The 27,709-nt window shown below is 44.4% G+C and overlaps 2 protein-coding genes and 1 pseudogene across 2 annotated transcripts; 1 reads left to right on the forward strand and 2 right to left on the reverse strand.

The window, feature by feature from the left end:
* Positions 1-382: 382 nt before the first annotated feature.
* On the forward strand, positions 383-4,359 carry LOC124692883 (mechanosensitive ion channel protein 6-like). The gene is made up of 5 exons (XM_047226324.1): positions 383-2,282; positions 2,675-2,798; positions 2,902-3,195; positions 3,291-3,493; positions 3,698-4,359. The coding sequence occupies exons 1-5, from the start codon at positions 412-414 to the stop codon at positions 3,978-3,980; spliced, it is 2,775 nt and encodes a 924-aa protein (XP_047082280.1). The 5' UTR covers positions 383-411; the 3' UTR covers positions 3,981-4,359.
* Positions 4,360-9,744: 5,385 nt separating this feature from the next.
* On the reverse strand, positions 9,745-11,042 carry LOC124688044 (heterodimeric geranylgeranyl pyrophosphate synthase small subunit, chloroplastic-like). The gene has a single exon (XM_047221760.1). It carries the CDS (start codon positions 10,967-10,969, stop codon positions 9,932-9,934), a length of 1,038 nt encoding a protein of 345 aa, XP_047077716.1. The 5' UTR covers positions 10,970-11,042; the 3' UTR covers positions 9,745-9,931.
* A 5,304-nt stretch (positions 11,043-16,346) lies between these two features.
* LOC124693647 lies at positions 16,347-16,480 on the reverse strand (annotated as a pseudogene).
* Positions 16,481-27,709: the final 11,229 nt, after the last annotated feature.

A 27,709-nucleotide genomic window follows, 5' to 3' on the forward strand; every position in this document is an offset into this window, starting at 1 on the left:
AAGAGGTACGTATCTCTTTTTCTCTTCTTGTCGGCCACGCCCTCGATCACCACTTGATTTGTACCAAAAACTGCTGAGGCGCAGCTATTCTCGGCCACGAAGGCTCTTGGCTTGCCAGTGAATCAATTTGTTCAGTCTCTTCCCTTTGCGAGGTGCGACGCCGACGACAGAGGCCGCTGCCTACAAAAGAAACGCGGACCAGGCGCGAAGTTCACGCAGAGGTTTTTCTTGCCAAGTCTTGTGAGCCGCTCCACTATATCCATCACCTGCGCCTCGTTAATACCCGCCCGGCGCCCTAGCTTAGCTAGCGAGAGACGGCGGCGAAAGCGGGGGAGCGGGCTGAGGTGCGGGTACCTTGTGTGTGTGTGCGCGCGCGCGTGTGGTGTTTGTTGGTAGGCGGCGGTGGCGGCGATGGATCAGGTGCAGCGGAAGAGCAGCCTCAGGTCCTACGGCTCGGCCAAATCGCTTTCGCGGTCTGAGGACCTCGGCGAGCGGCGTGAGGTGGTTGTGAAGATCGACGGGGACGCGAACGGCCCCGCGGCCTTATCCATCGTCGGCGCCGGCGGGGCGGCGGTGGGGAATGCGACCTCGACGGCGGCGAGCGCCGGCAGCTCGCCGGCCAAGGGCTGGGACGATGGCACCTACGACTTCTGGAAGAATGAGGGCGGCGGAAAAGGGGGAGGCCCTGCCCCCCGCGTCGAGGACTTCAGCTTTAAGAACCGGCCCATGCAGCCGCCGCCGTCGCCGTCGTCCCTTTCGCTCTCGTCGAAGCAGGCAACCGCCCTGGCGGAGGGCGGCGCGGAGGACCCACCCACGCGCCTCATCGGGAACTTCCTCCGGAAGCAGATGGCGTCTGGAGTGGAGCTGTCGCTGGACCTCGACCCGGAGATGGAGGAGCTCGGGAGGTCGTCACAGGCGACGCCTTCCTTATCCAACCCCCAAGAACGGGAGGCGCGTGTGTCCTTCAAAGCCCACCAGAGCTCATCTTCATCATCTGACTCCGACGACGGCAAGGTGATACACAACACTTCCACTTCCACTCCACCGAGAGCGGCCGGTCCATTATTGCGAGCCAAGACGCGCTCCCGGCTCTTGGATCCGCCGCCGCAGTCACCCGTGTCTGCTCGTGCCATCGAAGAGGAGCAGCGCAAGTCGTCCGCCTTGCGGCCTCCCAAGTCCGGCCAGTTCCCTTCAGGGCGTATGACCGGCAAGTCTGTCCAGTTTCCTTCTGGGCGTAAGACCGGCAAGTCCGGCGCCGTCAGCAAGTCGGGCCCCATGGAGGAGGAGGAGGACGATCCCTTCATAGACGACGACGTCCCCGACGACTTCAAACGCGGGAAGCTGGACACGCTCACAATACTGCAGTGGATCAGCCTGGTGCTCATCATCGGGGCGTTGGTGTGCAGCCTCACGATAAAGAGATTGTCCAGGAAGAAGCTCTGGGAGCTGAACCTCTGGAAGTGGGAGCTCCTCGTGTTTGTGCTCATCTGCGGCCGTCTCGTCTCCGGGTGGGTCATCCGGATCGCCGTCTTCTGTGTGGAACGCAACTTCGTGCTGCGGAAGCGCATGCTCTACTTCGTGTATGGCGTCCGGGGAGCCGTGCAGAACTCTGTCTGGCTCGGCCTGGTGCTCGCCTCTTGGCACTTCTTGTTTGACGAGAACGTCCGCACGAAAACGCTAGTTCTACCCTATGTGACAAAGGTGCTCTTCTGCTTGCTCGCCGCCACACTCATCCGCCTCGTCAAGACGCTGCTGCTCAAGGTGCTGGCTTCCTCCTTCCATGTCTCAACATACTTTGATCGAATTCAAGAGGCATTGTTCAACCAATATGTCGTTGAGACACTCTCTGGGCCGCAACTAGTCGATGAAGACTATGTGCTTGCCGAGGTACGTGAGCTGCAACGAGCAGGGGCAACCATCCCAAATGAGCTTCGTGCCGCCTTACCAACCAAGAATCTATCGGGGCAAAAGAGCATTCGGATCTCGGGTTTAATTTCGAAGGGAGAAGGAAGCAATCAGCTGTCAAAGGAGAAAAGGCAGCGTGAGCTTGATGAAGGGATCACCATTGACAAGCTCCATAGGCTCAATCAGAAAAACGTCTCAGCATGGAACATGAAGAGGCTGATGAAGATTGTTCGGTTTGGGACGCTCACCACAATGGATGAGCAGATTCAGCAGGCAACAGGAGACGGGGATGAGTCAGGGACACAGATTCGCAGTGAATACGAGGCGCAAGTGGCCGCTAAGAAGATCTTTCATAACGTGGCCAAGCCTGGATCCAAGTAAGCATTTCTTTCCAGTCTTTGATAGGCATCCTTATCATTCACTTATATGTTTACAATGTCTTAAATTCCTAATTGTCTAGGTTCTAGATCAGATAGACAACTGTAGTTGTTTTATCTTTGCTGTAGGATTTGTAGCTTATGAAGTATAGTAGAAGACACGTATGGCATAGTCATTTCTTTATGGAAATAGCATGGTAACTGTTAGACTTATGCAGTGCACTGCTTTGTTTAATTCTCATTGCAGAGAGGGTAATGGATTACAGAAATGAACCAAGCAGAATTCTTTAAACCAAAATTCCCTAGTTTTCATTATTCCAAATAATACAGTTCAAAGTATACTGGCAACTTCTCGATTCATATCCTTGACCGTGAATGAACGAATAATGCAGGTACATATACTTGGCAGACTTGATGCGCTTCATGAGGCAGGAGGAAGCCATCAAAGCTATGCATCTTTTCGAAGGAGCACAGGAGCACTGTAGGGTCAGCAAGAGGGCTCTCAAGAACTGGGTGGTAATGATTCCGTTACAGTACTACCAATGTTGCTTCAAGGATTATCATTGAATTCTGACTTCAAGATGTATTCCCTAACATTGTCATGTTCCTTCTTTTGTAGGTGAACGCATTTAGAGAGCGTAAAGCTCTTGCTCTAACGCTTAATGATACAAAAACAGCAGTTAACAAGCTCAGCCTGATGGGCAATGTTGTTGTTGGCGTCATAGTGTCTGCTTTCTGGCTTCTTATTCTTGGCATAGCGACAACACAGTTCTTTGTCTTCATCAGTTCCCAGCTTCTTGTGGCAGTCTTTGTATTTGGGAATACTATGAAGACAATTTTTGAGGCCATTATTTTCTTATTCGTAATGCATCCTTTCGATGTTGGTGACCGCTGTGAAATTGAAGAAGTACAGGTAATGAATATCGTCTTCGTGCCCCTAGTTTACTTTGAATTGAATATCACCTTTGTGTTGTTTCGTTGGCTGAAGTTTAAGCACTTGAATTTCAGGTCGTTGTAGAGGAAATGAATATCATGACAACAGTCTTTCTCCGTTATGATAACCTGAAGATCTATTACCCAAACAGTGTACTGGCCACCAAGCCGATTTTCAATTTCTACAGAAGTCCTGATATGGGAGAAGCTGTTGACTTCTCTATTCATGTTGCTACTCCTGTTGAGAAGCTGGCCCTCATGAAGGAAAGAATATTACGGTGCGTATTGTGTGCTTGTATTACCTCAGTATGATGTTCACAGCTTGCTAAACGTGATGCTGAGAATTTCCCTTCGTTGCTTGTCAAATCTAGTAGGCAGGCATGTTGGATGTTGTAGAAGCATTTACATTTGTAATTGTAGTGTTGTTTGCTGCTGTTCTTACCACATTGGTCTAACCAAAAAAAAATCACTTGTGGCTCCAGCTACATCGACTCCAAGAAGGAACATTGGTACCCTGGCGCGATGGTGGTCCTCCGAGACGTCGATGACACCAACAAGCTGAAAGTGTCCATATGGCTCCGGCACACTCTCAACTTCCAGGACATGGGGATGAAGTTCGTGCGGAGGGAGCTGGTGCTCCAAGAGATGATCAGGGTCCTGAAGGACCTCGACATCGAGTACCGGATGCTGCCGCTTGACGTGAACGTGAGGAACGTGCCCCCTCTTCAGTCCACGAGGATGCCGACGACATGGAACTACTCCTGAAGCATCTCCGGGAGCCAAGAGCACCTTGTGCGAGACCGCAGATACAACGATTAGCTTGCTCATCTAGTGTTGAGAGCTGCAAGAGCCTGGTAGTAGCTAGCAGGTAGCAGATAGACACATAGAGTGAACATTGGTGCGGTCCGTAGTGAGTGTGTTCTTTAGTATGAGAAACTCTTGGTGCGGGCTCTTCAGTGTATCTGTGTATGGAAGACCGCGATCTCTTTGCGGAGGTATCTATATGGTTGGAGAACACGGCAAAAAAAATTATTACCCAACATGGGTGACGCCATTGCTTAGGACTTCCTCCACCTCCATAGGTATCATGTGTGTTTACATGTGTTGGGCCTTTTATCCCTTGTAACCAAACGATGGATTGTGTGCGGCCGTGCGTATCTTTATTATGCAGAGGTTGGATGTAAGCTTAATTTTTTTAAATAATAAAACGTCCTTTATCAAAAAGGCATATAGAATGAACATTAGAAATGGTTGGAAGAAGTCTGTCAGTTGTATAAAAGACAGGAATGCCTGGAATCTGTTTGTCTGAATCTTCTAGTGATAGAATGAGACCATAGCTTCAACCGTCTCCTCGCGGTGTGGTACGCCAGCCTCGGCCGAAGGCCGGAGAACGAAGTCGTTTTGCCTCTTGCATGAAGGCATGACCACGCCTCTTGCATGAAGCCTTGTCCGCGCGATCCTGACGCCGACTGCTCGGCACGAGCGCGATGGGAGAGAGAGAATAAACACCTCTTCCTGCGAGCGTGATTGCGCTGGTGTCAAGTCGCGTTCGTGGCCGTTGCTGCTGTCTTGTGGTGCGCACTGAAGCACCATCAGCCACCGCCTGATTCCTACATGGCGTCGTAATCGTGGGAATGATCGCAGCTGCCATCATGTGCCAGAGCAGGCGATGCCAAACCCCCCACAACTTCTGTATGGTGGACTATGGTCTCTGGCCCTCTGGGTAGTACTTCAGGTCTCGACTAGCGGATTAGTGGTGTATGTGGAGTGGAGAAATGTAAGAGCATCCCCACTCGTTGGCGCTCCCCACGCCTAAATCCGGTGAAATTTTCGTCCGGATTGGATGAAGATTTGGCGTGGGGAGCGCCGAAGTTCCAGCCGTCCCCCCGGCAGGAAACCCCCAACCACGACCATTTGACATATTTCAAACAAATTCAACATAAAATTTAACAAGTTCGGCAAACAAGAGTACGAAAATTGCTGAAACAAATTCGGCGATAATCAGTACAATGTTTAACAAGTGCTGAAACAAATGAAGCACACAATTTCACAATTTTTCAAACAAATTAAGCAAGCAGGCCGGAAAACAGGCCGGCGGAAGAGCAGCCAGATAGGCCGTCGTCCAAAGACGGCGGAATATAGGCAGGTGGGGAAGGAGGGGCGGCGGAATCTGGGCAACAAGCCGGCGGGGTGGTGCCGGCGGCGAGAGAGATACGAGGGGTGGGGGAGATTTTGAGCGACGTGGCGGTGGGGTTCGTGCGTCGAGTCACCGACAAATCGGGCCCTTCCCCGCTTTTCACTCGTCCGGAGTCCCCGAGCGCTCCCGGGGGCCGGGGTGGCGTGGGCTCGCCGGATGGATGAAGGGCCAAATCCGGACGAAAACGAGGAACCGGGGGCGCGACTGGGCCGAATTACGCCGTCCGGATGGAAAAAACGCTCGCCGGGGGCCTCGACGGGGGCACGAGTGGAGATGCTCTAACTTAGTCTTATCTTCCATGATTGATTTGAGAATTACACCAACTTTAGCTAGCAGATGCTTAAAACTACTGGCTTTGTAATTTCCTCCCTCTTGTTTCTCCTAATATATGTGAAATACATGAACTCCATTCCAAAAAAAAATCGAAACGGGGCAAAATCTTTGCCCAATCTATTTATTAAGGAGAAGTTTAGCAAGTTTACAGAACCGTTAATAGGTTACAAGGTACAAGAATTACTCCCCCGACACCAAATCTCCAAACATTTTGCACCCGCTAACACCCAAAGTTTAGCCTCTCTCCGTATCGTCTCAAAAACAACTTGAGCGGGAGCTTGCTTGTTACGGAAAACCCTCATACCAAAGCTCCCAAGTTATGAGCAAGGTGAGAGTTGACATGGCCTTTCAGTTCGGAACACCACCGGCCGCCATCCCATTCCACCATTCCTTCATGCTTAACCCGGCCCAAAGGGAGGTATCAACGCCGGTGATTTCAAGCCAACTCAAAATAAGGGCCCGGTGAAACGAAAATGGGCAAAGAGGTGATCAACGGATTGGACACATTGTTTGTAAAGAGGGCAAAGGCCACAATTGGGCCAATCGCGCTTGGCTAACCGGACGGCCGTTCAAACTCTATTTTACGTGATGAGCCATGTGAAAAACTTTATTTTGGGAGGCGCTCAAGCATACATAGAAAACTTACGTGTCGGCCGGCCAAACTCCATTCCAATTTCGCATCAGCGCAATTCAAACTATTTCACGTTTCAACGTTTACACAATTGCAGGACATTCCAAATCCATAATCTCAAACCCAAACATGACAATATGGTCAAACGCAACAAATGTTCCAAATAAATAAAACATGAAATTAAAAGGCACCACCAAACTATCACCAGTGGAGAGGACCCTGACGCTCAACGGTATCTTCAGGAACACCATCATGTGAACGATGTGCCAAGTGCCAACAGAGCCATACTCATAATCCAGCTCATCCTCTGTATGATTATAAAATTCTGTCATGATATTATATTTTCTAGGGTATTCTTTTCCCAGAAGCGGTCCAAACATTGAACAGTTGCAAACCGAGCTTGCAACACACTAAATGCTCACTCGGTATCTTTCCGGCAAGCTCCTTGAGCCGTGTGAAATCAGATTCTCTTCTTACCTTTGAGGGTTTGAAATTTTCTTAAAGAATGTTACTCCATGTAGCATGTATGATGGATGCCAGTGGCTCGTATCATAAGCATGGGCCATTGAAAGTGAGCTTACAACCCGGAGCATCAACATTTGCTAGGCTACTAGAACAAACTCTGCAAGACACTGATGTTATTGTGAGAGCCAAGCATCCCGAATTAGCAACCCCAAACCCACCAGTCCTCAAAGGAAACCGATTCAATTATGAATATATGGTAAATAGTAGTTGAATCGGGACATGCCATGCTGTAGAAAAAATCATCTTACATCTCTAGTGTATGCAGACAATGCAACCAAGCATTCCTATGCTTCACCCATTGCCAAAATCCTTGCTGTGTACTCGGCAATGGGTGCCTTCAGATACTTGGGTCTAAATACCATGATCACAGTCTCTGCAAAGGACTGCGTCTCCCCAACGAGAAGGTGCTCATCGATGTATTCAACAAAAATAGCACATGTGATCACACGCATTGCCGCCGATATATTTGGGTAAGCAATAAACAGAAGATCCCCGCTGCAATCTTCAGCCATGAGAAGTACTTCCCATTAGTTTCCGTAGCATTGGCAATGCACACAAAGAACTCCCTTGACATTCAGAAGGGTCGCCGGAAGAGAAAGCCAAGATTACACATGCTTCTCCACAAAGTAGTCAAACATGAGATGTACATGTCTGGCCCCTTCGTTCCGGGGAATCTTCTCACTCCCCCGGTTCCGACCCTGCACGCCACATCTTTTTGTTTCCCTTGATTTCGCAGTGAGCTATCATCAATGCTATCTCCTACAAGATTCCAAGTCACATCTTCGAACAAATCATCACTGGAATCATCTGAAGACGATGAATCCTCAAAATACTCCAAAATCGAGCTCGTCTACAAGAGTTGTGAATTCAATGCCATCTACATGAAACACAAGTTGTATACCTGTCAAGTTATCATCTAAAATCCACAAATTTGATCCAAAATTACCTCTCAGGTATTGCGCCGAACACCTTGTAGCGTGCTGCTCGTCGCTGACCGTATCGGAGTGAGAATGCGTGGACATTACGAGAGTAGAGAGTAGAGAGGATGGATGGAGCCTCACGGTTCTCCAGTCAGGCTGGTAGCATGCTGGCGCTGAGCGCCAAGTTGGCAGCGGCAGCGGATTGGCATTGGATGGTGATGTCCTCGGCTCAATAGAGTGAGGAATTGGTGGCAAAAGAGGCACCTAGATCAAGCTCCCATGGCAGCGGCCCAGCAAGACACCCCAATTTCGGGCTAGGGTGCACTGAAACCGCGGTGAGGTGGGTGGAAACGTTGGGTCAGTCTTGTCCTGAAATGTCCCTAGCGCCAAAAATTGAGAGGGTAGAGGGGCCTCTACCTGTCTCTCTCCTGCCTCTAGATATAAAGGCTAGGTGTGTGTTCTTATATGGTCCTCTAAACAGAATTATGGATCAAGGGTCACTTTGTGAATCTTACAAGAGGGTTTTTCTCTATCTTAGAGTTTCTACATAGTGAGGGAAAGTTTAGAGGATATGCTAGCGTTTCTCTCAGCCGGATGAAGCTTGCTTTCTCATTTTTGCAGTGGCTCCAAACAGGTAGCATTTTCGCGCTTATGCTGGAAACGTTTTACCATCATGGGAAATATCGCAAAGATCCAAACTACAAACAAGCACAGGAAAGAAATTTTTGACAGCTCACAGCAGAGTTATGTTTTACCATGACGAGAAGTTTAACACTAATTCAAACAACAAAAAAGCAGACAATAAATTCCTGATGAATGAACGAGCAGTCTGAACAATTTGACAGCTTACAGCACAGCAGAAAATTATTGGTATGTAGCAATAAGCGAATAATGGTTTTTAATAGATAAATTTCACTCTCGACTCCTTGCCCTAGTTGTCCTCCCGCTCGTTCCACTTTCAACATCCACCATTGTCTCCAGCGAGTCTAGACACTCATCAGGCCATCTATCTAAGCTCAGGGATGTTTGCGTTCATCGCAAGAGTCCAGTTGCTACGGTAGGAGAGTAGAGAAGATGGATACAGCCTCACGGTTCTCCGCTCGGGCTAGCTGTGACGGTAGCGGTCACAAGCTTGGGTGAGCGGCACGCTGGCACCCCACGCCAAGTTGGCAGCAGCGGCGGATTGGCATGGGATGGTGACGTCATCGGCACAACAGAGTGAGGAATTGATGGCGAGGGAGCGCCTAGATCAAGATCACATGGCAGCGGCCTAGCAAGGGAGCGCCTAGATCAAGCTCCCATGGCAGCGGCCCGGCGAGATGACCCAAGTTTGGGCTAGGGCGGGCCAAAACAGCGGTGAGGCGGGAAGAAACAGTGGGTCAGCCGTGTCCTGAAATGTCCCTAGCGCCAAAAATTGAGAGGATAGAGGGGCCTCTACATGTCTCCCTGCTGCCTCCAGATATAAACGTTGGGTGTGTGTTTTTATATGGTCCTCTAAAAGAATTATGGATCAAGGGTCACTATGTGAATCTGTTAAGAGTGGGTTTTCTCTATCTTAAGAGTTTCTACATAGGGAGAAAAGTTTAGACGATACGCTAGCGTTGCTCTCAGCAGTTTGAAGCTTGCTTTCTCATTTTTTTCATTGGCTCCAAACAGGTAAGCATTTTTCGCGCTTATGCTGGACGTTTTACCATCATGGGAAATATCGCAAAAATCATAACTACAAACAAGCGCAGGAAACAAATTTTTGACAGCTCACAGCAAAGTTATGTTTTACCATGATGAGAAGTTTCACACAAATTCAAACAACAAAATAGCAGAGACAATAAATACCTGACGAATGAACAAGCTGAACAATTTGACGGAAATTCTTGGCCAGCTAGTCATATAGTACTACTATTCCCTTGTAGTGAAGACAGAGAATTATTGGTATTTAGCAATAAGCGCATAAAGGTTTTTAATATATCCCATCTTATTCCAAGAACTTCTGAACTTGCTATGTTTTGAACAGAAACATCAACCACGCACCTAATGTTCTAAACACATATAGTACAAATTTAGAGTTCAAATACTCTAGATGTCACCTGCTCCGATGTTCTTCTGTCCACGCTTAAGGCCTTGCAGTTGCATCCTGAAGCTCAAACCCCCTCTCCACGGCGTAGTCCACGAAGCTGTACAAGGGCAGCACCCGATCGCCGTACTTATCGCCGAACCTTTCCGCCTCCATCTTGGCCTGCGCCTTGAGCTCCTCCACGATGCCGAGCGCACGGTCCATGCCGAGCGCGCGCAGGACGCTGGCATTGCTCCTCATCTTACCGTTCCCCGACGCGCTCCGTATGTCGTCGACGAGCTCGTAAAGGACGCCGATGGTGCGGCCATATCGCCGCAACGCAGCCTCCTCGTCAGGACCCGCGCCACCAAGCATAGCGCCGCAGGCGGCGGAGCACTCGGCCATCTCGCCGAACTTCTTGGTCAGGACCTGCATCACCTCGGCTTCGCCGAGGGCAGTGGCGCCGGCAAGGTCCAGGAACTGGCCGGCGGCCATGCCGGTGGATCCCACGGTGCGCGCGAGCTCCGCGAGGACGCGGAGGAGGACGGCGTGGGGCACGGGGTCCGGGGAGGGGGTGTGGGCGATGACGTGGGTGTAGGCGAGGGGGAAGAGCGCGTCGCCCGCGAGGACGGCCATGTCGGTGCCGTAGGCGGCGTGGGTGGACGGGCGGCCGCGGCGGGTGGGCGCGGCGTCGAAGCACGGCAGGTCGTCGTGGACTAGCGACGCCGCGTGGAGCATCTCGAGCGCGGCGGCGGTAGGGAGCGCGGCGGCGCGCGGCCCGCCGAGGAGCTCGCAGGCGGCGACGCAGAGCACCGGGGGCGCGCGCTTGGCGGAGCCCTCCTTCCCGGCACCGGGGAAGACGGCGTGGCGCATGGCGTTGTGGATGCTCTCCGGCGGGCGGATGGGCATCGCGGCATCGAGCTCGCCCTCGACCTCCGAGATCAGCGAGGTCCAGTAGCGGCGCAGGTCAAAAGATGGGGACGCGGTGGCGGCGGCAGCGGCCGAGGCCCGGATCGGGAGGGAGCGGCTTGATTTGGAGGTGGCGGGCATCTTCGGGACCGGGAGAGGGAAGGTGACGAAGAGGGGCGAGAGAGCCATGGCGACGGAGAAGTGGAGATGTGGTTTCTTGGATTTGGATTTGAGGAGTGAGCAGGCCAAGGTGAGGTGTTGATACTAATCCGATATCACTGTGGATTATCAGATCATGCAGTGACGTCATTTAACAAATCCGGTACGCCCTAAAATGTTTGAGCACGGTCCATAGCAGACTTTCTGTTTTCCTTTCTGCGAAACGTGTTGCAAACGCATATATAGGTATACATATATTCACTCTTAGGACGGATGCCCGTGCTCTTATAAGCACGATCGGAAAACCGAGTCTAAAAAACTGATCTATCGGTTTTTGAGATTGATGAAGTCACCACAAGTATCTCGCTGTCGTCCAGAACACCATCCTCACTGAAAACTATTTCTCCTTTTAAAAGAGACCAAAGGTTTTGATCGTTGTTGGGCTAGGTGCTCTACACCATTAGAATAACTATCTAGCTTTGGTGTTTTCACCACCGAAATTGAAGGGGTTAGTACTCGGGGAGATCATGCACCTCCTAATGAAGGGGTATCGGAAGATCCATGCCGTCCATTTGTTTACTCGTGACAAAGGTTGGGGGGAGGGGGAAGGGCACTACAGCAAAAGCGTTGAATAGAGGAAACTTATAGCGGGTGGATGTTAGGAATTTAGAACCTAGATGCGACAATTTCTAGCCACGGGATCACAAAAAGTAATACTCCCTCCGTTCCTTTCTATAGTGCCTATAGATTTTTGGCATTTGTTTCAGAATATAAGGTTGTAGCTTAGCTTTTTTTCAATTACCCCCTTCCCGTTTAGTTCCCAAATTTTTCAGCTCCCAAATTTATTATGGTAAGTTAGGAAGATATGGATTTCCCAATTTTTTACGTTGATCTTAAATCGTTTAGTTAGGGATCTTGTGTAAAAAATACTCTGACGCTAATTTCCGTGCTAAAAAACTATAGGCGCTATAGAATGGAACAGAGGGAGTAGTGATTTTGGAAGTTGCCAACCTAGCTTGCCAGTTGGCATATCCCGAGTGGGTCGTGCATTAAATTCGCCACGCGATATGAGGGTCCTTGAATAATATTGGTGTATGTACCAACAGGAAGGGATTCAGTGTAGCTGAGATTATACTCGATGATTGTAAATTTACCAAGAAGAGATTCTACCTTCTTAAATGTATTGAACTTTCTTATTTCTCCTCCAAGAGAAAAGAGAAATTCGGTACCTATCCAGAAGTGATAAACTTCAACCTCGAATCCTTGCCCTAGTTGTTCTCCCACTTTTCGCACTTTCTATATCCACCATTGTGTCCATCGAGTCTAGATGCTCATTAGGCCATTTATCTAACCCTAGGGTTTGTGTTTGTCGTAAGAGTCCAGTCATGCGCACTTGATCATCAATTATTTCAACCTTGTTTATGTAAGCTTTGTCTTATTGTTTTTTGAAAGGTCACCCGCAGCAAAGGTTTCAAAGATTACAGAGGAGAAGGAGGCTCAGGATGCGGGATAGACCAATCCATCCGCATAAACTTGGTCGGCTTGTGGGAGGAGAGTTCACTAGAAGAGCGTCATTGTGACATATCTAGAGTAGAAGAGGTGAGCTCGAGCGCTTCTCACGGAAGGCAACTTTCCTATGCTCGCATAAGTTCCAGATGCGGAGGTTTGGGATGTCTTCATGGTGATCCATGCGGGCATCGTGCGGATGCCGCCTTGAAAGGACGAGATGTCGCCTAGAGGGGGTGAATAGGCGTTTAAAAAATATTACATATTTGGCTTGTAAGAATGTGAAATTAATCTAACGTTTATTTTACAAGCACAAAACCTAATATACTAGGCTCAACTAAGTGCAACAACAACAACTTAGATAAGCACAATAGACACAAGATATATATAGCATAAGTGATATCAAGATATAAGTACTTCATGCACGATGGCTATCACAAGAAAAATAAACTCGGGTATAGAGATAACCCAGGCACGCAGAGACGAAAATGTATTCATGTGTTCCCCACACAAGGGAGAGGTACGTCACGTTGGAGAGACGCGGGCTACCACAAAGGTGTCCCGAACACCAACGAAAGATCACCTTCTACTTCAAGCCAATTCCACGGAGGATAAAATCATTTCCCTTATGGTTAGCTTTTCCTCCACTTCAGAGATGGCAAGATCCACAACCTCTTCACAAGCTCCACGAAGGAGAAGCCCGGATCTCTTCACAATCTTCTACGAAAAGGTCACCGGAGCACCAACCGCCAAGCCAACTAGGAGGAAACCCCTCCAAGAGTAACAAGCTCACAGTCTCCCACTCGAACTAATCGTAATTGAGAGCACAACACTTATGCAAGGATGCAAAGCAAGAACACCAAGAAAAGTTCTCAGATCCTTCTCTCTCAAATCCCACAAAAGCAATAAATGCTATGGAGGAACTAGAGAGGAAGAACAATGGTGGAAGTCAACCAATAACTCTAAGATCTAGATCCCGGGGGTTCCCGTCACTTAGAGGGGGATTTGTTTGGTGGGGATTTGAGATCTAGATCATCTCTTCCAAATCCCTCAAAAAGATGCAAGAATCATAGGAGGGAAATGGGAGGAAGCAAGCTAAAAAGGCTCAACAATGGTGGCCAAAAACATGCTCAAGAAACTTGGAAAACCTTTGGGGGAAAAGCCCCTCCAAATATGACCGTTTGGGGCACAAAACGAGTAGCCATTCCAGTCTGCCGAAAAATTCCGGCGGCGCCGGTTTCTACGCCGCAAACAAAAGTGAAACCGGCGAGGAAACTGGCACGCCGGAATGACATGCCGGTTCCCACGCCAGAATCATTTTGGTTTCTCCGGAATGACGTACTAGTACGCCATTCGGTATATACCAGAAACAATCCGTCACACCGGAATGGTTTCGGCGGGAAAACCGGCACCGCCGATTTCTACGCCAGAAATCTAGACAGAATACGAAAACAATGATAACTTTTGCATCCAGACTCCGATTTTAGCAAACTTGGGCTTTTTGAGAAGCTAATAACAATATCTATATAATAGAGGCTATAAGACCGAAGAAATATCTAGAGGTAAAATATCAAATAAGGAGAGGTATGAAAACTCCCTAAAAGAAGAATCGGTAAGACACTCCAAACTCGAAAATGCAAAAGAAGATGCATACAAATTCTGTTTTCGATGACCTTGGGCTTGTTGAAGAGACAGCAACAAGCTGAACAGCCTCACACAGAGAAACACCAAGAAGAAACATGAATATGGATGCAATGTATTGAGCTCCCTAAGACGGTGCGATCAAGTTACCCAACCGAAAGCCCCTCTTGATAGTGCGGCTATCTATCCTATAGCCTGGTCTCCCAACAATCACCTTGATACCGGTAAAAGGAAAACCTAGCAAGGCCATACCTTTGCCTTGCGTATCCCGCTTGATCTGGATGACAACGCTTCAAGCTCCACTCAAAACGGAATGCCTCACTTGATCGTTGTTGCGTCGTGAAGACTCGTAATTACTCCCCCATACACCATTATGGGATATCACCATTGAGACACATCTTCACATGTCCATTATCACCAAATGGACAGCAAGATTCAAGCATGATATCTTCGATATGCTCATCTTGAACTTGTCGTTCTCAACCTTAATGACATCCAAGCTCGATGTCATTCTCTCATGGGCTATATGAGATCATACTCTTGATGCATGCACATGGCAACATACCTAACTCACATAGACAACACAAATGCACATATATAGTGGGTTAGCTCATGAAACATAATGACAAGGCTTACTGCCCACAAGATCACATGATCAAGTGGTATAATATTTATGCTTCATGTGTTGAGCAACTTGAATGAAATATTCACTCTTAGTCATGGTCAACCTTGTATCTCTTCATGCTATGTCATAATATCTTGATCATTCATTGCTTACGACATAAGCTAGAGCATGGCTAACTTGAGTTCCACGCAAGAACTCCATCTTCATTTGAGTTCCACACAAACCCCATCTTCATTTCTTATTATTGATCATATCATATTTTTCTCTTCAAATAGATGATCTTGTTGCCAATACCAAAGGTATAGAATTGTATTCATGGCATCTACACTTGAATCCAACATATGGACTTCAAGAAATACCTACATATGGAATGTTCCTTCATATAAAGACATTGAAAACATTAGTCCATAGATGATTGTCATTAATTACCAAAAACGCATTTAGGGGCAATGTACCCTTACGATCTCCCCCATTTTGGTAATTGATGACGATCTTAAAAAGAGGGTTTATATAATGAATATTAGAAACAAGTATGCAATGTATCCGAGAATAAGTTGTATACAAGAGGTTGTATTTGATATGGCCAAGTAACATAAAGCTACTATCCCATATCAAAACCGATTCTGCTCACACATACTAGAACTAATGCAAGAGATGTGAGTAGAACCAACATATATGGAGCAAACTCCCCCACAATCATGGGCGGACCTACCATCCCTGTTGCCCGGGCGGCTGCCCAGGCTTCCGGCCGGACGGCAAGCTTTATTTTCTACGTATTTGCACGTATTTGATACTGTTTGACACTATTTAAAATTGTTTGACACTGTTTGCCTAGGCTTCAAAATAGTCTTGGGTCCGCTTATGCCCACAATATATGCACGCGTGATGAACTTGAATTTCATTGCATAGATTGTCAAGCATGACCTTTGTGAGAGTTTCTACTATATATTCAACCATGCAAATCATAATAAATATGAAATGCATGAGAGGCAAAAGCTCACACACAACTACAGAAATAGCGAGCCAGGACGCACTCGTAGAGGATGTGCTTGACACATCTAGCATGCTTGAGACATTTTCTCATTAATACCCATGAGAAAATCATGATTCTCTAGATATATCGATGGAATAATCAATTGGTTTTCTACCCCTTGCTAAAACCGCATTGTGACAATGTGAAAAATGTTGGGTTGACGCCTCTGGTGAAGAATTAAACTAACTTTGAATTTATGTGCACTGGTTGAAATTAACCGTCTTGTTCGTTGTCGGTAGGCAACGTCGAGCCCAACAAACACCAACTTGAGCCACGTTGAGAACTAGATCGCTTCTTATATTAGGAGTAAACGAGACAAGACGACACCTTCTGGTTCATGGCCATCGACCATTGTCGTCTTGTTATTGACTTGTTGCACACATGCTTAGAGAGGCATTTGAGCTAATGCTCAAGTGGTGAAATGCGACAATATTTTCTAAGACGAGCTATTTGTTCATGGTAAGACTGATGGAAATCCAATGGACACAATGACGGTAGAGAACTTGAGATGATGGTGATGAGGTCAGAGACAAATTTTTACGTTTGATCGCTAGTTTTCTATTCTTTAGAAAAACTGGAATCAAAATCGTGGGACTTACCCTCGTTACATGGAACTCTTATAGGAATTCTCGGCGACCAAATGGGTTGATGAGGGTGTCTCGAAATAGATTTCAACCAGCAATTGATGTGCCTCGTTAAACCTTACTAGCTGCCTCATTGCCCCAATCACAAAGATGAAAGTTTTCCATGTGATGCTAAACATAAAAATTGACACACATACAACATGCACCAATTGTTTCTAGCCAGCTAAAGACATATATTTCACAGTTTGCCTAAAGTGAACGCCTTGTGGATAGTTTCACTTGCTCTTATAATAGCAAAGAGTATTGTTGGAGAATACCCTCGATTTTCTAAAAGCAAAAGTCTAATTGCAGCTGAATTGGCATCACAAACTTGTCAAGTTTTCGTCGTATGATTTTTCTCACATAAAAATATCTTCAAAGACTAGTCGCTCCCAACGAACGTCTACAATTCATGTAAAATAAGAAAAGGAAGTTCACAAAAAGAGCAATATTATTGAACAGATTGTCAACATATAGTATTATTGTGGGGAAATGCACTTTGGCTCATAGGAGCATATGCTCCCATTATGTGAATCCACATTTCAAAGTGTCAAAAAATTCTAAACTAAATTTTTACATGTACATCTAAACATTTTATGTTGGTACACAAGTTTTCAAAAAAAACTAAAAACAATTGTGGCTCCTGTAAAAAAGACAAGTTTTGATGCTATAACACGACTACGTACAGGATATTTTTTTGTCTTTTTTGTACACGCCATATAAAATGTTGTTTTTCCACGAAAATTTGTGCACTAATATAGAATATCACGATGTACACCAACAAATTTATATCAGAATTTTTTAATATTTTTAAAATTGTTTTTTAATTATTTTATATAATGAGAGCATTTGCTCCCATGAGCCAAATTGCCACCTCCGTTATTGTGGGGTTAAATTGATATATTAACGCAATGCACCTTCACTGGTGGAAAAAGGGGCTTTGGTCGCGGTTGGCAACTGCCATTAGTCGCGGTGGCCCAACCGCGACCAAAGTAGCGCGACTAAAGGCCCCCCCTTTAGTCGCGGTTCCTTACGAACCGCGACTAAAGGCCCATCCACGTGGGCCGCGAGGCGAGCGCCGAGGCGGAGGACCTTTAGTCGCGGTTCTTCCGGCCAACCGCGACTAAAGGCCTCCGCGAGGTTTAGGGTTTAGCCCCCCTCCCCCTAAATCTGGTTTCTTTTTAATTTGTATTATTTTATTTCTTTTGGGTTTTAATTTTGAAGAAGTTTCACATATTCTACGGTACTGTATACATACATGCATATGAATGTACAATTTCAAACAAATTTGAAATTAGAACCAAAAAGAATTCAAGAGGAATATACAATATATATTCAATATCGGATGACCATATACAATATATATTCAATATCGGATGACCATATACAATTTTGAACAAGTTAGTTACAAATTCCGGTGCACATAAAGATCTACGTCATCGTAATAGTGTTCTCCTCTAGGATCGATGACTTCCCTCGCCAACCATCCAGCTAGTTCCTCTTGAAGTGGTCGGAAGCGAGCTTCGGACTAAGCGTCTTCCGGAGGTTATTCCTCGGGATGTTGTTCTCACACGTCCGGTCCCGCTCATTGCGGTATCTCCGGATCCTCTCACAAACATAGTATCCACATAGATTGGTCCCCGGTGGGCTGAGTATCCCCAGTCGTCGGCGACTGCCATTTTAAAATGTAGCTCTTTTTTGAATTCACCGACCTTGGTATCTACGAACCGTCTCCAAACCCTACGAGGCAAAGAAAATTAAATAAACAAGAGAGTTATTAATTAGTTACTTGATATTAGGAAATGATGAACGAAATAGGCCAATCGATATAGAGCGCAAATGAATGAAAATAATTACTTTTGCATCATTTTTCTCATGTCGCCCCAAAGCGCCGGATCCATATTCAGAGAGTCGTGGACGAGAAGCGAGGAGGTCCGAACTTTAATTACCATAAGAATCCGGTGGAACCTGCGGACACGATACATGCACGATCATGCATAACTCATCGATTAGCCACATACCATGCATGGAGTACACAAAAGAGAATGTGCTCAAGACAGAAACACTCACCCAAAATGGTAAGGAAATAGAATATCACTTTTCTCTTGTCTGTTTTCTAATAAACCGCCACAGGTCTTCCTCCACGTCGGCGGGGTGGTGTTCTAACACATATGAATTAACGATGTGTGGGTCAATGAACCCAACATCATGGATGTTCCTTATTCGCATTTCCCGCTTCTTCATTCTGCAGAATATATAGCGTACACAACAAGATAGTTAGGACAATATATATATATATATATATATATATATATATATATAGTGCAGGCAATGAACGAGATGGGGTAGAAATTAATAAATCACTTACAGAACGTAGCAACTGATGATAGATTTGTCGAGCTCGCGCAGATTGAACAGCTGGAACAATTCACTCGGAGGAATTTGTACCCGATAACGTTTGAAGTGATGCACATATTTAACTTCCGCATAGATATAGTCTTTGGCGTTTTCATGTTTTATGTAACCCTTGTACCAATTTAGCGAGACCTTTCATTTGTCGAGGTAGATCCTCTTCTCGCGCAGAGCTCGATGAGAGGGCCATTCTTCACATATGTAAATACTACGTCCTTCATTGGCGCCTCATCAAGGCCTAACACTGCACGAAGAGTGATACCTAAGTCGGCCGCTTGTTTTCTGGCACTTTCTACAGTCAATCCATGTGCTGCCGCAGCTGCTATGATATCGGGGGCATTGATGACCCACAAGTATAGGGGGTGTATCGTAGTATCTTCGATAAGTAAGAATGTCGATCCCAACGAGGAGCAGAAGGTGTTGACAAGCAGTTTCGATGAAGGTTTCACTGTAAATGCTCACAGACAAGTATTCGGGGGGTTTTGATGTAACGGATGAAATAAATACGAGTAAGTAAAATGCGAGAGAAATAATTGCAGCGAGTGGCCCAATCCTTTTTAGCACAAAGGACAAGCCGGTTTGTTTACTTATAATGACCAAACGTTCTCGAGGACACACGGGATTTTAGTCTAATGCTTTCACTACATACGGCTAAATAATCTTCATTGTTATGATAAGTGTTGTGTGGGTGAACCTATGCTAATGTACTGCCCTTCCTAGGACTAAATACATACTTGTGATTATACCCCTTGCAAGCATCCGCAACTACAAGAAAGTAATTAAGAATAAATCTAACCACAGACCTTAAACTCGAGATCCCGCGATCCCTCCCGCATCGATATACCAACGGGGTTCAGGTTTCGTCACTCCGGCAACCCCGCAATTAGCAAACGAATACAAGATGCATTCCCCTAGGCCCATAAATGGTGAAGTGTCATGTAGTCGACGTTCACATGACACCACTAGAAGAATAACACCACAACTTAAATATCACACCATTGAATATTACTCAACCATAGTTCACTACTAACATTTAGACTTCACCCATGTCCTCAAGAACTTAACGAACTACTCACGAGACATCATACGGAACATGATCAGAGGTGATATGATGATGAATAACAATCTGAACATAAACTTGGTTCAATGGTTTCACTCAATAGCATCAACAACAAGTAGAGATCGATACCGGGAGAGTTTCCCCTATCAAACAATCAAGATCAAACCCAAATTGCTACGGCGGTGACGAGGTGCTGCGGAGGAGATGGCGGTGATGACGGTGGAGATGATGATGATGGTGATGGAGATGATGTCCAGCTCGATGACGGTGACGATGGCGTCGATTTCCCCTCCCGGAGGGAATTTCCCGGCGGATTCCTCGCCCGCCGGAGAGCTCTTTTCTCTCCGGTGTTCTCCGCCCCGCAGAGGCGGCCGTAACTCTTCGCGAGGTACCCCTTCCGGCTTAGGTTTTCGGGACGAAGGATTTCGCGAAGAAAAGGAGGCGAAAGGGGTCGTGGGCCCTCCACACCACGTGGCGGCGCGGCCGTGGCCTCGGGCCGCGCCGCCCTAGGGTGTGGGCCCACCCCGGCTCCTCCCCGGCTCCTCCTTCCGGCTTCCTTCGTCATCTTGAAGAATAGGATTTTTGGTATAATTTCCTTCCACAGCTTGATCTTCCGAAATATTGCGTTCGACGGTGCTTTTTCCAGCAGTAATCCCGGCTCCGGCGTTCGATCCTCCAATAATGATGAAACATGCAAAATAGATGAAATAACATAAGTATTGTGTCCCAATATGAAATATATCGATGAATAACAGCAAATTATGATATAAAATAGTGATGCAATTTGGACGTATCAACTCCCCCCAAGCTTAGACTTCGCTTGTCCCCAAGCGAAACCGAACTCGATAGACATGACCACATGTTTATGGAGTGAAGAGTCGATAAATAAAATACGGACAAGAAGCATCATATTCATTCACACAGGACATTATAGTAAACAATCTCTTATAACTCATATTGAAACAAGTATAAGGTAATCACAAGTAAAGGTGCATAAGAAATCATCATTGGTGATGGCAAACTTCGTTCTTGGTCATAGAACAATTAACAGATTATATTTATCTCATTGAGCAGCGCTCTCATACTAAAGTTTATAAGGCACAACTTGCATACTCAATCATAATGGTCTCTTCATAATCATTGATAACTTGCAAAGCTATATTCATTCAGATAAAACTTGTACTAAACAAGGAAGAATAAAAGACATGATGTAGCAAATCACAATATAATGGTTTGATCACAACTACTCAAATGCTTGCTTGAGATGGAGAGAAATAGGTTTACCGACTCAACATAAAGTAAAAGACAGGCCCTTCGCAGAGGGAAGCAGGGATTAAATCATGTGCTAGAGCTTTTTCAGCTTTTGAAATCATATAAAGATAATAAAAGTAACATTTTGAGAGGTGTTTGTTGTTGTCAACGACCGGTAGCGGGTACTCTAACCCCCTTGCCAAACAAACCTCCAAAGAGCGGCTCCCATGAAGGACGTTATCTCTACCAAAGAAGGTAGATCATCCCTCTTCTCTTTTGTTTACACATGTATTTTAGTTTATTTAAGGGTTGACACTCCTCCCAACCTTTGCTTACACAAGCCATGGCTAACCGAATCCTCGGGTGCCTTCCAACAATCTCATACCATGGAGGAGTGTCTATTGCAAAATTAAGTTGCTTACTGATGAATCAGGGCAAAATATGTGAAGAGAATTATTAATGAAAGTTAATTAATTGGGGCTGGGAACCCCGTTGCCGCCTCTTATTGCAAAATTATAGGATAAGTGGATGAAGCCACTAGTCCATTAGTGGAGGCTGCCTAACAAGACCGAAAGATAAAACACCACATACTTCCTCATGAGCTATAAAACATTGACACAAATAAGAAGTAATAAGTTTTGAATTGTTCGAAGGTAGCACATGAAGTATTTACTTGGAATGGCAGTAAAATACCATGCAGTAGGTAGGTATGGTGGACACAAATGACATAGGTTTGGGTTAAGGTTTGGATGCACGAGAAGTATTCCCTCTCAATGCAGTGTCTTTGGCTAGCAAGGTTAATTAGCAAGCATAAGAGTCGAGGGAAACAAACAAATATACATATGATAGAAACAATCATGCATCTTCCTTGTAAGCACAAACAATTTTAACTTCGAATAATGAGCTATGAGCTAACAAGAAAGACAATGAAACATCTACATGTATTTCTCTTTTCTATTTAAACCTCAAAGCGTTGTTGCTATTGACCAATGCTAAGTTTGCCAAAACCAAATAGATTTATTCAATGCTCCCAAAGTGATACCTATACTAACAACAAGACGAATCATATGGCAGTAAAGTGCAAACTAAAATAAGATGTGCAATATGTAAATGATAAGACTTCTCATTAATATTCCATATCGATAACTCGCACCAAGGGATACATAGACAACTAAAGGAGAGATACTTCCAAACGCAACCCATCTCATATGATAACTTCCCTACTCATGATATGACACTACTTGACAATAAAAGTAAAAGATAGTGATAATGTGATACCGCGGCACTCCCCCAAGCTTGGAACAAACCAAGGGGATGCCAATACCGATGATGGATTACTCCTCTGGTGATGGTGGTGATGAATTCCCGTCTTCAGACTTCCAAGATAGAGGCTCTCCATCAACAAATGACATCTTGGTCTCGGGAATCCTGAAACTAGCAGCTCGGCTTATATGTTTAAACCTGTTTTCATACTCACAGTTTCCGATTATGAATGTCGTAGAGTTGAGCTTGGAGTTTGTTGGTGGTGTCGTGAAGTGAGAGGATGTCGCCCCATAGCTTTGCAGCTTCCTTCTCGTGTTCAAGCAATGAGTTCGTACACAATCTTGTGAAAGATATCCACTTCACGCTCGGCCATCTTCTTGTACTTGAAAACCTCTTGTTCTAGCTTCTCCATCCCGTCTTCCGTGCTGCCTTCTCCCTTGGGACCCTGGACATCTTTGATCTGCAGTTTTCCCTCGACGAGCATCAACTCCTTTGGATGCATCCTCAGCTCCTCCATGTACAAGTTGCCAACATCCTTGCTGGAGTTGTCCTTCGGAGCTTCCGACGAAGACATGGTGGCTCTAGATCCGAAGCAAATCCTGGCAGAGACAACTCGAAACAAAACACGTCGAAAACACGATATACGGACCTCCAGGGGTCCGGGGAATTATATAGCAAAAATTTTCTCGACAAAAGGAAAGTACCAGATCGAACCAGAGTCGGAAAGGGGCGACGAGGCGGCCAAACCATAGGGCGGCGCGGGCCCAGGTCAGGCCGCGCCGGCCTATGGTGCCACGCCCTCGTGCGTCCTTTCCACTCCGTTTCGAACTCGTAATTTCTCATATTTTCCAAAAACAGCAAAAATATAGTTCGGAAAATAAATTGCGTACTTTTCATTACCAAGCATCGTTACCTATTCGAAGTTGAGTTCCGCGGATCGTCAATTTGTCCTTTGATGAAAGCTTCCGTGTTTCCACTCGAATAATATCAACATCAACATTGTAAGAATCACCCGAGATATAATGCTTGAGTCTTTGTCCATTCACCACTTGCGTAGCATTGCCTTGGAGAGAGCTAATCTTGATTGCTCCCGAGCGATACACCTCCTCGACAACATATGGTCCTTCCCATTTCGAGAGTAATTTCCCCGCAAAGAATCCGAGACGAGACCGATACAATAGGACTTTATCCCCAATATTAAACTCTCTTTTGATGATCCTCCTATCATGCCATTTTTTAACTTTTTCTTTAAAGAGTTTAGCATTTTCATAAGCTTCGCTTCTCCATTCATCTAGAGAACTTAATTGTAACAACCTCTTATCACCTGCAAGTTTAGGATCTTTATTTAATTCTCTAACATGCCCTATAAGCTTTGTGTTCTAACGCTAAAGGGAAATGACAAGCTTTTCCGGAAACCATTTTATAAGGTGACATTCCCATGGGGGTTTTATAAGCAGCTCTATAAGCCCATAGTGCATCCTTCAATTTACTAGCCCAATTCTTTCTAGATTTATTAACGGTTTTCTCGCAAGATAGATTTAATCTCTCTATTTGATAACTCTACTTGACCACTAGTTTGAGGATGATAAGCGGAAGCAATTCTATGATTAATACCATACTTAGCAAGAGTTTTTCTAAAACCTCCATGAATAAAATGAGAACCTCCATCACTCATAATATATCTAGGTACTCCAAATCTAGGAAAAATAATATCTAAAAGCATTTTTAAAGAGGTCTCACCATCAAGCACTTTTTGTAGGTATGGCTTCCACCCATTTAGTAACATAATCAACAAGCAACAAGTATATGAGTGTTACCTTTTGAAGAGGGAAAAGGTCCCATGAAGTCAAATCCCCAACAATCAAACGGTTCAATAACAAGAGTATAATTCATTGGCATTTCATTACGTCCGGAGATATTACCAACCCTTTGGCATTCATCACAAGATAAAATAAACTTTCTCGCATCCTTGAAGAGAGTTGGCCAATAAAAACCTGATTGCAAAACCTTTTGCGCGGTTCTTTCTCCGGCGTGATGTCCTCCATAAGCACTACCATGACATTTACTCAATATCTCTTGTTGTTCATATTCGGGGACACATCTTCGCATAATACCATCCACTCCTTCTTTATATAAGTGTGGGTCATCCCGAAATAATGCCTCAAATCATAAAAGAATTTCCTCCTTTGCCGAGCTGAAAAGGTTGGAGGCAAGTACTTGGAAACAATAAAGTTAGCATAATCAAGCATACCATGGACCTGTCTCGCGAGCTCACCTTTATTACAGCCAATTGTTCATTTGGAAAACTATCATTAACAGGAACAGGATCATAAGCAATATTTTCCAATCTAGACAAATTATCAAGAACAGGATTATCAAGCACCTTTCCTATCTACAATATGTAAATCAAATTCTTGCAAATGTAAGTACCCATCTAATAAGCCTTGGCTTAGCATCTTTCTTTGTCATAAGGTATCTAATTGCAAGCATGATCAGTATGAATAGTAACTTTTGAATCAACAATATAAGATCTGAATTTATCACAAGCAAAGACTACAGCCTAATAATTCTTTTTCAGCTTGTAGCATAATTTCTTTGAGCAAAGATCAAGAGTTTTACTAGCATAATGAATAACATTCAATTTTTTATCTACTCGCCGTCCAAGAACAAATGCCTACAAGCAAAATCACTAGCGTCACACATAATTTCAAATGGTAAATTCCAGTCGTGGGGTTCAACTATAGGAGCAGCTTGTTAAGGCTTTCTTAAGAGTTTCAAAAGCTTCCTTACAATCATCATCAAAAACAAATGGTACATCTTTTTGAAGGAGATTAGTAAGAGGCTTTGAAATCTTGGAGAAATCTTTAATAAATCTCCTATAAAACCCAAGCATGACCAAGAACACTACGAATACCTTTAACATCCCTCGGATAGGGCATCTTCTCAATTGCTTCAACTTTAGCTCTATCAACTTCAATACCTCTTTCGTAAATTTTATGTCCCAATACAATTCCTTCATTAACCATAAAGTGGCATTTCTCCCAATTAAGAACAAGATTAGTTTCTTCACATCTCTCGCAAAACTTTATCAAGATTTCGCAAACAACTATCAAATGAATTCCCATAGACAGTAAAAATCATCCATGAATACCTCTACAATACTCTCACAAAAACCATGAAAAATAGCAGTACATGCATCTTTGAAAAGTAGCAGGAGCATTACATAAACCAAAAGGCATACGCCTATAAGCATAAGTTCCATAGGGACAAGTAAAAGTGGTTTTCTCTTGATCTTTAGCTTTAACAAGAATTTGTGAAAACCCGTAATATCCATCAAGAAAGCAAAAATGAGTATTTTTAGACAATCTTTCTAGCATTTGATCAATAAATGGTAAAGGGTAATGATCTTTCTTAGTAACTTTATTAACTTTTCGAAAATCAATGCACATTCTATACCCTACAACTACTCTTTGAGGAATGAGCTCATCATTATCATTAGGCACAACAAGTCATACCTCCTTTCTTGGGAACGCAATGCACAGGACTAACCCATCTACTATCAGCAATAGGATATATAATACCAGACTTCAAGAAGTCGTAATACCTCATTCCTTACCACTTCCTTCATCTTCGGAATTAGACGACGTTGAGGTTCAACAACAGAGCTTTGCATCATCTTCCATATTAATAGCATGTTGGCAAATAGATGGAGAAATCCCCTTTAAATCATCAAGAGTGTAGCCAATAGCTCCTCGGTGTTTCTTCAATATTCCCAATAACCTTTCTTCTTCAAACTCGAAAGCTTAGAACTAATAATAACAGGATATATTTTCTTATCATCAATATGAGCATATTTAAGATTATCGTGTAAAGGCTTTAAATCAAAAACAGGATCTTCCTTTGGTGGCGGTGTTGTACCCAAATCTTCCACCGGTAAATCATGCTTGAGAATAGGTTGGCGAAGAAAAATTTCCTCAAGTTCATCTCTTTCTTTCCTAAAAATTTCACTCTCGCTATCCTCCAAATGTTGCCGCAAAGGATTGTTAGGAACAAGAACAATAGATGCACATTGCTCCATTTTAAAATCATTACTAGGCAAATCAGATTTATAAGGAGTTTTAGTAAATTTAGAGAAGTTAAACTCATAAGATTCACCAGCAAATTTAGTCAAAATTTTCTCTTTCTTGCAATCTATAATAGCTCCACAAGTATTTAGAAAAGGTCTACCAAAAATAATAGGACAATAATCACTAGCAAGCAGTAACCTAGTACCAAAAAGTCAGCAGGATATTTAATCTTACCGCATAAGACTTCCACATCTCGAACAATACCAATTGGTGAAATAGTTTCTCTATTAGCCACCTGAATAACCACATCAATATCTTCAAGTTCACAAGAATCAATTTCGTGCATAATCTCCGTGTAAAGCTCATACTGAATAGCACTAACACTTGCACCAATATCACATAATCCATAATAGCAATGATCACCAATTTTAACGTACATCATAGGAACACTAGCTTGTTTGGGTTTATTAGGATGTGAAACAATATTAGAAGCATCTTCACGTAAAATAATATGACCATCCTCCACATTTTCAGATCACAAGATCTTTAACTATTGCAACAAAGAAGTTCAACTTTTATTTGTTCTTCAGGTTCTACAGTGTTTCTTTTCACTTTTATGAACTGCACTATTTATAACAGTAGTACTCTTTCATTTTAGCAGGAAAAGGAGTTTTTTCAATATAAGCTTCAGGAATAACGCGATCAGCAGGTTCAATTACAACACACTTATTAATAGATGAATCAATTTTATCTTTATACGGTTCATGATACTTATCAAAATTCTTCTTTGGCAATTCATAATGAGAGGCAAAAGCTTTATAAAGATTTACAGCGACTTGAGAATCAAGACCATATGTAGCACTCATATTACGAAATTTATCAAGTATCCATAAAAGCTTCAATGCATTTATAATCATAAATTATACCCGATTCTCTATCTTTGTCGTTCTCCCAACCTTCAGCATTTTCTTGGATTCGATCAAGAAGGTCCCTTTTAAACTCTTCTTTGTTGCGTGTAAATGATCCGGAACATGAAGTATCCAAGCAAGGTCTTGTCTTGAAAAGAAAGTCTTGCATAGAAATTATCAATAATAACATTACCAGGAAGCTCATGAATGGGGCATTTGAGCATTAAAGACTTCAATCTCCCCACGCTTGGGCAATACTCTCTCCATCATGAGGCCAAAAATTATATATGCGATTCCGATCCTTATGAATTTCACTTGGAGGATAGAACTTAGAATAAAACCGGGCACAATATCATTCCATTCAAGAGAATCCCCATTATC

This window comes from Lolium rigidum, chromosome 2 (genome assembly GCF_022539505.1).
Source record: "Lolium rigidum isolate FL_2022 chromosome 2, APGP_CSIRO_Lrig_0.1, whole genome shotgun sequence".
Lineage (NCBI taxonomy): Eukaryota > Viridiplantae > Streptophyta > Magnoliopsida > Poales > Poaceae > Lolium > Lolium rigidum.

Bases quoted from the DNA above. Each gene is read 5' to 3' on its own strand.
- LOC124692883 (XM_047226324.1), top strand. From the start codon at position 412: ATGGATCAGGTGCAGCGGAAGAGCAGCCTCAGGTCCTACGGCTCGGCC. The intron at 2,799-2,901 runs GTAATGATTCCG...CTTCTTTTGTAG, and splicing joins GGGCTCTCAAGAACTGGGTG to GTGAACGCATTTAGAGAGCG. The intron at 3,494-3,697 runs GTGCGTATTGTG...TTGTGGCTCCAG, and splicing joins ATGAAGGAAAGAATATTACG to CTACATCGACTCCAAGAAGG.
- LOC124688044 (XM_047221760.1), bottom strand. From the start codon at position 10,969: ATGGCTCTCTCGCCCCTCTTCGTCACCTTCCCTCTCCCGGTCCCGAAG.